Source organism: Pseudocercospora fijiensis (genome assembly GCF_000340215.1).
Source record: "Pseudocercospora fijiensis CIRAD86 unplaced genomic scaffold MYCFIscaffold_1, whole genome shotgun sequence".
In the NCBI taxonomy this organism is placed as follows: domain Eukaryota; kingdom Fungi; phylum Ascomycota; class Dothideomycetes; order Mycosphaerellales; family Mycosphaerellaceae; genus Pseudocercospora; species Pseudocercospora fijiensis.
In genome coordinates, this window is record NW_006921532.1 from 9,130,150 (window position 1) to 9,140,507 (window position 10,358).

Below are 10,358 nucleotides of genomic sequence, written 5' to 3' on the forward strand. Positions count from 1 at the left end.
ATATTGTTTTATTAAAATTTAAACTCTTATTCTAGAAGGTACTATTAGCCGCCCTTGGCACTTAAGCGTCTAAAGACTTTAGAGTAAAACCAAATCCTTAAGAAGCAAGGGTTATAGCGAATAGCAACTTGTTAGCTGTAGTATCGATCTGCCGGACCGCTAAGCGCTTATCTAGCCCAAGGCTAGGGACAACATCGACAGTACTTTGAGACCATGCGGCGGCTCGTTGCCCCAGTCGTGACCTGCTCACTCAAGACTCTTGAGACACCATGCAAGATCCAGCTCAAGCTTGGGTCTTTGCCGCACGCCGCAAGAAACATCGCGCCCTCTCACGATGGTAAGCCTTGGACGCGCGGGAGAAGATTCTATCGACGATGTCTTCCTCCAAGATGGTCTTAGACCCACGATCGCAGAGCATGCAGCACAATGTCAGGCTCTTTTCCACAAGTATATGTTCCTGCCGGAAATCGTGCCAGACCCGACAATCATGGACGATCAGCTAGCACGCTTCTCTCTATGGGCATCAAACATGGACGTTTTCGGACCGCTCAACATCTCGCTCGACTACCGACTTCGATTCAGTCCCACGGCCGCGGACATCATTCACGAGCTCCTCGATATCGTTTGTGACACCTTGGCTTCTTGTGAGTACCTATCGCCGGGCACTTCAAGTTCAAGAGTGCTTGAATTTCGAGGCTAATCGGCTACCCACAACAGTGAAATTGATCGACGAACGTCCAACACCAACCTTAAGCAGGAAGAGACAACGAACATCCATAGATAGCAATTTGGCGCTCGCAAGGAGGAAGTATGACGACGATAGTGACTCGGAAAGCGATATTGATGCAGCAGAAGAGAACATTTTGAAGATCATCGAGACAATTGACGGGACATTAACGCGGCTCTTTCGTCTCTCCAACGCCGTTCGGAAATCCGCGAAGGCCAACCGAGCCCGTAAAATTGAAAGATACAGAGACGATGAAGAGGCAAACAAGGCCATAGACGAACTGCGTCTCTACACCAAATGCTATATTGAATTCCGGTTCCCTGAGGCACCAGAGGCGCTCTGTTCAGCGTTGGTCGAAGCCAATGCACGGCGGTTGAGACTACTATATTACCAGCGCTCCCATAGAAGGCGAATTGATCTGAGTATTCAGAAACCGAAGATGGCCACAGCTATTCCCGAACTCCCCAACCCGACAGAGCCTTCGCCAGCAGTACGTTTTGCGCCAAGTGCGCTGCCAAAGCCTGCAACCACCAACAAGGTGTTGGCGGCACCGACAGCACCAGCAACGAATGCAACTACCGCTCGACAGACTGCTGTTGCCGCCTTCTACGCCAAGTCCACAACAGAGGTTCCTCGAGCGAAATCTGTCCTTGTGAACAACAAACTGGTCTTCCCACCCATACCTTCAACGCCACAATGCCCTTACTGCGGGGTCATTATTGAGTTCAAGAACACTTCAAGAACATTGCTGTGGCAGTTAGTCGACCACCTTTGTCCTACCAAGCGAACGTATGGCTAACACGTAGCAGAAATCACGTTATTGCAGACCTAGAGCCTTTCATCTGTGTCTTCTCACACTGTCTGGAAAAGGATAATCAGGGGCACGGGACCGGACCGCTCACATTTGAAACATCGAAGGCCTGGTGCAACCACATGCAGAGTGCACATGGACATACATGGGAGTGCAGGGCTCCTACCCACGATCCGATCGTCTTTGATCAGGATGTCCAGTATCAGGAGCACTCAATCAAGGAGCACGGCGTGCCTAAAGCGCACGCAGCAACCCTCAGCAACGCAGCACGGAGAGCCTTCCTCAACAAAGTGCAGGAATGTCCATTTGGCGACGACTTCCAAGCCTCGGGGAAGACGGAATCTTGCGCTGTCTTTTCGAGTGAAGCTCTCCAGGCGCACGTCGCCGGGCATATGAAGGAGATTGCTCTGCTTACTCTCCAAAAACTTCCCAGTGACGATGACGAAAACGTAGAGAATGTCGATAGCGACCAAGCCTTGGAAGATGATGGGCCGACTGGGCCTTATGGAGTCACGCGAGCATCTATGTACAGTGTACTGGAGAACGAAGAACTAGATTTCGAGGATGGCGATGGGAAAGCTACAGATGGCGGTGTGGGCCGTCGCGAGGAGGACATCACTGCACAAGTGACCGTACTGGACTTGGAAGACAAAGACAGCTTGGGTATGACTAGGCTCCACCACGCGGTACAATCTGGTGATTTGGGCTCGATTCAATCCTTGATTCAAAGCGGCATAAGTGTGAACTGCAGGGACGAACATGGCCAGACCGCCTTGCACTATGCTGCGCAAAGCGGCTTCATCGAATGCATAGAACTTCTGACGCGTCACGGTGCGGATTTGCGTTCTATTGACAATTCCGGGTTCTCGCCATTGCTCTGGGCTGTGATTGCCGGGCAAGAAAGCGCGACTAGGAAACTGTTCTTTACGGACGCAAGGGCCAGCTCGACCAGCGCCGACGGCAAATCTGCGCTTGCTTGGGCAGCCAGTCTGGGATCGTCCGCAATTGTCAGAATGCTCGTTGAACACCGCGCGAGCATGGGCGTTGACCCTCGGACTGCGCAGCAGACTCTGCCTCTGGAAGAAGCGGCCGCTTCTGGTAACCTCGACATCGTTGGATTGCTTCTTGACCGCGGCGAGGATGCGAACGGTCGTGATCGCGATGGCTGGTGTGCGATACATTGGGCAGCAGAAGAGGGCCATTGTGGGATTGTGGCTCTATTGCTAACGCGCGGGGCCAATCCTGATGCCCTCAGCTCTTATGGAACTTCACCCTTGCATTGTGCGGCAAATGGAGGACATGGGTTCATCGTGGACCTCCTGCTCAAGCATGGAGCCGACCCACTCAAGTCGACGTGCCATGGCTGGACCGCATTGCACCACGCAGCTTTCATGGGCCACTCTCACGTCATGAAGTGTCTTTTGGAAGATGCCCGCATACGATCCACTGCTTTTCAGCAAGACAATCACGGCTGGTCGATTCTTCATTTGGCTATCCACAGTCGAGATGTCCCCACCATCCGTATGCTGCTGGACAACGATTTCATTGCACAGCCGCAGACGCTGTTGGACGAAAGCGGTCTCACTGCAGAAGAATGGCTGGACCGTAGCCCGATGAGCAATTCTCAGAAAGCCATCAGCAACCTGGCATTCAGCAAGTCACGCTGTTGCAGGGCCGTCACAAACCTTCGCCAAGCTGTTGCCATAGGCAGTGTGCACATGATCAAGCTTTTGGTAAATTTGGGCCACAATATCAATGGCGTGGACTCGGGAAGAAGAACTGCGCTGTATTACGCTGCGAAAAAGCGCATGCTTTCTATCGTGGATCTGCTCCTTGACCTAGGTGCTGATCCTAATATCCTCCCCATCGGGCGACGGATCTGGGAAGACTTCGTTTCGGGTGACGTTTTGCAACGACTCAAGCAAGCAGGATACACGAGACGGGAGCCAGATCCTGAGGTGGATCACCAAATTCGCCAGATACTCAGAGTGCAGAGGCAGCGATCTGAGTCTGATCAACCAGACGGTTTCGCTCCGGAAGAATCTGCATCATCAGTGCCGGAGTCGCTTTTTCCCCGCCGGCCTGAACTACGGTCTTCATCTAGTCAAGCCTCATCAGCGCCGTCTGCAAGTGAAACGACACGCCCCACAGCGCCTTCTGATCAGCCGAATGATCATAAGCGCAAGAAAAAACCGGGCCGATCACCATGGTGGAAACGGATCGTAAACAGTAAATAGCGAGCCCAGTTCTGGTAGGCAAGAATGAAGCTCAACTTACACAGTGACTCCCACAAAGTAGTGGCGATAACCCATTGCAATGGAGGAAAGGAGGCTTCACATGTCTATACCGTGAATTTTCGAACATCCTAGGAATGAAAGCCTTCTCGATTAGTTGCGCCAAGCAGATGCAAAATGGCAAAGCAAAAGGTATGGTTACAAGCTAAGATATCCCTGGTAGATTTCTGTGCAAAATCTCAAGAACCAAGAATGCGATTCATCACATGCCCAACTTCTGGCACGGAATGCAGATGCTCTTCGACCCTTTGCCTCCATGTGCCTCGAGGTGCGATCAATCCATACTGCTTACCGATGATTAGGCATTCCACGAAAGTCCTGCAGACTTGCTTCTGTGGTAGCCCTGGAGTCTCTCGTGCTATCAACGCCGCTATCTCCTCTGGTACGGCTTCGCCGATCAGCCACTGGTCAGGGGTGGCATTCTCTTGACAGATGATCAAGCATGCTGCTGGTGGCACATTGAGAAAGCGGTCCTGTCCCCTCTCGTTGGCTTGCTGGGCGAAGTGAAGAATACTAGTCAGAAGAAGGCGTAATCTGGCAGAGTCGCGACTTCTGCTGATGATGAGTAGCTCGTTCGCGCACGCCCGGTTCGCATCGCTGGATAACTCTAGCTCATAGCTAGTACCGATGTATCCCTCGAAGAACTCTGCAACTACCCTGGAGAAATATTCAATTGGCCCAGGATGCTGTTTCTCGACCATGGCGAAGTAGCCCGTTATGAGTAAAGTCGTACGAAGGACGTTTTCTTCCCTGTCTCCACTACGGATGCAGCCATCGAAGTCGCTCAGAAACTCTCGGATGCCGAAGTGGAAGTATTCTAATTCATCCCTGTCACAGGCGATGGCAGCCCAGTCCGCGACTGCCGCAGCTGTGATTGCATCTCCTTCTCTCCATCTGTGTTGTATAGCTGTGAGTTTTGTATCCATGCCCGTGAAGACTGTGATGGCCAACAATGCCTGAAGATCTCTCGGGCCGACCTTCTGCAAGATTTGTGTTGACAGATCGCCCATGGCCTTCAGTCTCTTTGGGTTCCTGGCTTCGACCAATCCCAAGAAGAACACGTGATAAAGTTTGGCCCATTCTCGTAGTTCGTCCGTTTTGTTCTCATTGACGAGCTCCTGCAACACGGAAAGAGTATCCCAGCGGTTGGACACCACAAATTTGAGGTAGAAAGACATGAACTCGAGAAAGAAAGGCAAGCGTAGGGAAAGGCCTAGCCCGTTCATGACCATGGCGACAAATCGCGATGAACGCTTGAAGCGTGCTAGAAGCACTTGCTCCTGGAGTCCAAGTAACTCTGTCACTCGCTCGTCCACTGGATCCGAAGACACCTTCAGAGGAGGGACTCCCAGAACAGTTGGTACTTTGTCCACACGTGCTCCATGTTCCAGTAACTCTTGCGTGATCTCTCTCGAGTTAGCTAGAATGGCTCGCATCAACGGCGTGTCCGTGTCACCATACTCTGCTTTGGCCTCGAGATGGGCGCCATGCTCGAGCAGCACAGATACAACGTCCTTGTGCTGCCCAGTGACTGCGATGTGAAGTGCCGTCAACCTGCTTCGATCTTTGAAATTGACTCGTGCACCATAGTCAAGTAATAGTTGTACCATTTCCTGGTGGCCTTGGTTGACAGCCCAAGATAGTGGCGTGCGACCGTAATTGTCTCTTCGCGAAATCAGATGGGCATGCTTGTTAATCAGCAGCTTCGCCCAGGTCACGTTCCCAAGATATGCAGCAAGATGCAGGAGCGTGAATGATGGCGGGCTTCCGCCATTCTTCTCCTGCACCCAGTACACTTTCCACCATTCGTCCCGGATCGGAGATTCAACCTGGAAGAATGGGCGTGAAAACCCGAATGGCGCATCGATCACATGAATGGCGTGTTCGAAGTGCAGGGGCCAATACTGGCTGGCGTAAGATAAGAAGGGGTCGTGCTCAGCCATCTCGGGAATCTTCTCACGGTTTTCATACCCACGCTCAACGTGTGCTAAACAAGTCTGCAACAAAACCCAGTAGGTGTCTTGACTCACAGCGAACATATCAATCCCTTTAGTATGGATTTGCTCACTGTGGAAGAATTCTTTTGCCGATTCATGGATCAGGTTGACAACATCTCCTTCGATCTTAACAAGTAAGCCGCCGGCCTTGAGACGATTTCGGGTGACTTGCGTTGCTGAATGTATACCAGTTGGATGGATTCGTGCAGCCACGGTCAATTCTTCCAGTGTGAGAGGTCGAGCAGCGAGGACCACCCATTGGAGTATCGGCTTAAGAATCTCCTTGTCGGGGATTTGCTGTAGCAGCCGCTGGTAAATACCACCCAAACCTTTGGGGATATTGCGAAGAACCTCGTCTATCTTGGTCCAACTCCTGCCCTGAAGCTCGTTGGCAACGAAGCCAACCCAAAGAAAGGTACCATCAGCGCCATCCAATAGAGTCTGCTGGACCTGCGCGACCATATCTTCGGACAGGTCTTGCTCGGATGCCAGTTCGGCAACTTTGGCGAAGATGTATCTCTCAACGTCATGCGAAATTTCTGTGTCGGCGGCGTCCAGCTGAATCTGCTGATAATGACCGAGTTTGTTCTCCAGAACTGCTGGCTCTGGTCTCGAAAGTATAATCAGCTTAAGGCATGGCATTGCCTTTTCTCCAGTCTTGGACAAATGATTCCCTATGGCATCCAGCAGCTGCCTTAATGATTCCCTTTCGCACTCGTCCAGACCGTCAAGAACACAAACTATCTGCGAAGATGTGCTCTGCTGAAGTAAAGCAAGAAAGACTCTCCACAGCGAAACAAAGTTGGAAATGGTATATTTGGTAGTTTCCGTGCCTTCGAAGGAGCTCTTGACTTCTTTGGCCAGATGCGGATGAAAGTCAAGCCATTGATGTAAGATGCCTCTCATTACAGCCACTGCAGTGTTACGATTTTTATCACGACCACTACAGAAGTAGTAGAGAAGGACATTGTCGGCGGCTTGAACCACCGGCTGTAGCATTTCGGTGATGTAGATAGCCAGCATAGTCTTCCCCTTTCCAGGACCACCCGATATCCAAAGGAGTGGCTGATTCTCATCTGCTAGCCAGTTCTCATACTTCGGGTGCTGTGCGAGCCATTCGCAGGTGCCATCGACCCGGCGTCCTTTCAGTGCAATGAGAGACTTTCGATCAACCTCGGGTCTTGTTAGGAGCAAAGCGTCAAGGACAGGCGCCGCTTCAGAGTATGAGTTTGCGGTCAATGGAGTCGCCCGGAACACGGTCGGTATGAAAGAAAGGACCTCTTTGGCATACGCTGCTGCAGCTGCTGCAGCATAGGCGTGCCAGAGCTCGGACCTATGCGCATCTGCGTAGTCGCAGATGCCTCGAATGACCAAGTACCGACCGGCATTCCTCAGTCCAGCTGTATCCTTATCGATGCAAAGGATGTCACGCTTGTTCGCGACCCGGTCCTGAATCGCTCCCTGACGCGTCAAATGACCGCTGAAGGCGACAAGACCATAGTGAATAAGAGGATCCTGTACATCCCGGGGCTGTCGGTAACGGACCTTCTTCGCTCTGCAATGATTGCATCCGCCTTCCTCGCTTTCGGTGGTTGCATGTTCGTAATCCGGTTCAAAGAGCACGTCTTGTTCTGGGCCAGGATGAGCAAAGATGACGGGGTCTTTTTGCACAATTTCCGACATGTACTGGGACATTTTGCTCTCGTCGAAGATGGCGGCTGTTTCTGCCTTTCCCACGGCTGTGAGGAGCAATGGCGTTGGCTGATCTGATGCTCGGTCTTGCGTATACTGAGGTTGGGTTTGCTTCCCATTTACATCAAATTGCACGATGCCCGGACAGCCAGCTGTAGATTTGCTGACGACAACATCGCCAAGGCGAATGTCCTCCTTCGTGTCAGGTACTCCTCCCGCAATTCCAACCACGAGATTGAAGCGAATGGATGTGTATCTTGCGTGCAGCTGTCGGGCCACATCGCCCATCGATGTTTTACCACGTAGTCCAGATTTCGGGTACGCCACAACTACATTATGACCTTGAATACTTCCCACGATGTACTCATTGTTGTCGTCTGGATCTCGACCTGGAAGCACATTGGTATGGATGCTGTCGAGTGCTGCTCTGGCTGCGGCGACCTCTACAGGCAGGGCGCAGATCCATGCCACTGCATAGTCGTCACAAGACGCCATCTCTCCGGCTAAGACGCATCTCAAGCAATGGAACAATCCAGAAGTGTCGGTGCCGAGGCAGTGCGAGAAGCATGGAAGAAATGGTGTCAAGTTTCTTGAACATTGAACGTTGCTCGCGAGCCGCCGACACTGAGATCAGAGGCCGGGGCCTAGGTATTGCCAAAAACTATTCGAGGCACGGGATCCGTACATGAAGCCACAAACACACCTTTTGCCGCTCTTTTTCGTGGAAGCCATGGCCCCCGGTCCATCTTGTAGGGAACGATGCTGTCTCCGAGGGCTCAGGATCAAAAAGGCTAGGAGATGTCGCAAGTGGCGGAGAGTCACTTTCACAAGTCAACTGCAAGACAGGCATTGTTCGATCAGCTTTCTCCTCCAGCCTCTCAGTATACCTTGGGTCGTGATCGATTTACCTACAGTAGCTCGAGCCTACATCTCAGCTCCTCGACGTTCTGGCCGCCTTCTTCACCTGAAACGCAGATAACGTTGACCATGGCCAATCATGGTCCTGACACATGCAAAGGTGCACTGGGGATGGGGTGGGCGTCAAGCCGGAAGCACGTAGTTCCTTCCCCGCTGTTGCTGTGAACGCCAATCGTGCTCCCTGAGGCTGATTTCCCCGGCCCGATGCTGTAGGGTTGTTCCCGTGCCGTCGTGGCCCGCGGGGCGTCGAAGCAGAAGTCAAAAGTCAAAGCAGCGAGGCTGGCGCTTAGCATCTCACGCTCATTGGCAAGACACGCTCGATACAAAGGCGGCAGAGTGCATGTATGTATGATGTGAGAGCAGGCAGGTAGGCCTGCTTCCAAGGGCCGCGTCCTCCTTCGTTTTGCATATTCACAGCTCGACCTCCGCTCCGCACCTACCCTCATCACAATACAATACATGGAAACACTCGCGACAAATGGCGTCAGCTCCTCGTCTTCGAAATCCGCCCCCGCCAGACCCGCACAAAGGCACGGAAATGGAGTCTCCCAGCGATAATACACCCCTTGTTCGCAAGTCAGGACGTCCGGTTCTGCTCTCATTCGATGAGATGCCGGAATGGTTTCGAGTCGAGTCCAACAAATGGATTCTCCGTGGCTACCGGCCCATCTCAGGCTCGATTCAAGTCTCATTCAACAGTTGGACGTACCTCCACAACGAGTCAGCCAACATCTACTCTCACCTACTTCCTGCTGTCTTCTTTCTGCTTGGCGAATGGTATATCCAGCAGTATCTGACCAACAGATACTCACTTGTCACCGGAGCCGATTTCATTGCTTTCTCCATTTTCATGTTGGCAGCCGTGACGTGCCTGTCATTGTCGGCAACATATCATACGTTGTTGAACCACTCCCAGCACGTGGAGCATTTCTGCCTGCGACTGGACATGCTTGGTGTAGTCATCTTCATACTTGGCGACCTTATCTTGGGAATCTATGTGGTTTTCTGGTGTGAACCCGTGCCACGCAATATCTACTGGTCTATGGTGAGTTGACTACAATCTCAGTTCTATCCTCTCCAATGTCTAACATTTTCTTCTCTCGGGCGATAGATTGCGCTTTTCGGATCGTTGACTATCTTCATGACCATGCACCCGAAGTTCCAAGGCGCCAAGTATCGCTTTTTCCGAGCGATGATGTTCGTGGCGACTGGCTTATGTGGTGTTGCACCTCTGATACATGGGATAAATGTATTCGGCATGACACAGATGATGAGAAAGGCTTTTCCCTATACCATGGCCAAAGCAGGTTGCCTTCTGTCCGGAACTGGTTTTTACGCAGTAAGTATTTCTATCTTGCGTACGTAGGCGAGGAAATCACTCTAACGTATGTAACTCCAGACCAGGTTTCCTGAAAGCTCATACCCAGGCAAATTCGACTTATGGGGTTCTCACACGATTTTCCATGTGCTGGTGGTATGCGCCGCTGTGGTCCAGTTGATGGGATATTTGGATGCCTACGAATATGCTCAGACAACTCTTACTTGCTCATCTTCATAGACTATGTATATACAAGCTGAGAATGGAGTTCGCGGCCTCCAGATAGAGCTTCACAATGCTAGATATACTCTCACAAAGAGATCCCGCACTCACAGCGGAAATGGTGATCCAGATGTGTCTCCTGTAGCGTAGTCTGACTTTGTATAGGACACTCTCATCGACAGGCTGTTGAATGCCCTAGAATAGGTAGATGCTCTTCCTGCGTGCGATGATGTCCGGAAAGAGTTTTTTATCGGGTAGAATCCGCTCAAGCTGTTCGAGAATTTGTCAAGTGGGCCGCCAAGAAATCGCGAATCTTGGCAAAAATTTCTAAAATCGGCCTTGCTTCAACGGATACAATCCACTTACATGCCGCAATATA

General features: G+C 51.6%; 3 protein-coding genes across 3 annotated transcripts; 2 read left to right on the plus strand and 1 right to left on the minus strand.

Moving 5' to 3' along the window:
- Positions 1 to 2,203: 2,203 nt before the first annotated feature.
- On the plus strand, positions 2,204 to 4,684 carry MYCFIDRAFT_149777 (uncharacterized protein; the record flags this gene model as incomplete). The annotated part of the gene is made up of 2 exons (XM_007923723.1): positions 2,204 to 3,012; positions 3,211 to 4,684. 2 exons carry the CDS (start codon positions 2,204 to 2,206, stop codon positions 3,773 to 3,775), a joined length of 1,374 nt encoding a protein of 457 aa, XP_007921914.1. The 3' UTR covers positions 3,776 to 4,684.
- Positions 4,117 to 8,016, minus strand: MYCFIDRAFT_104649 (uncharacterized protein; the record flags this gene model as incomplete). The annotated part of the gene is made up of 2 exons (XM_007923724.1): positions 4,117 to 5,535; positions 5,815 to 8,016. Coding segments are annotated over 2 exons (3,621 nt in total), but the record flags the coding sequence as incomplete, so codon positions are not given.
- An 835-nt stretch (positions 8,017 to 8,851) lies between these two features.
- On the plus strand, positions 8,852 to 10,071 carry MYCFIDRAFT_181464 (uncharacterized protein). The gene is made up of 3 exons (XM_007923725.1): positions 8,852 to 9,484; positions 9,551 to 9,778; positions 9,839 to 10,071. Exons 1-3 carry the CDS (start codon positions 8,978 to 8,980, stop codon positions 9,995 to 9,997), a joined length of 894 nt encoding a protein of 297 aa, XP_007921916.1. The 5' UTR covers positions 8,852 to 8,977; the 3' UTR covers positions 9,998 to 10,071.
- Positions 10,072 to 10,358: the final 287 nt, after the last annotated feature.

Bases quoted from the DNA above. Each gene is read 5' to 3' on its own strand.
- MYCFIDRAFT_181464 (XM_007923725.1), top strand. From the start codon at position 8,978: ATGGAGTCTCCCAGCGATAATACACCCCTTGTTCGCAAGTCAGGACGT. The intron at 9,485-9,550 runs GTGAGTTGACTA...CTCGGGCGATAG, and splicing joins GCAATATCTACTGGTCTATG to ATTGCGCTTTTCGGATCGTT. The intron at 9,779-9,838 runs GTAAGTATTTCT...ATGTAACTCCAG, and splicing joins CCGGAACTGGTTTTTACGCA to ACCAGGTTTCCTGAAAGCTC.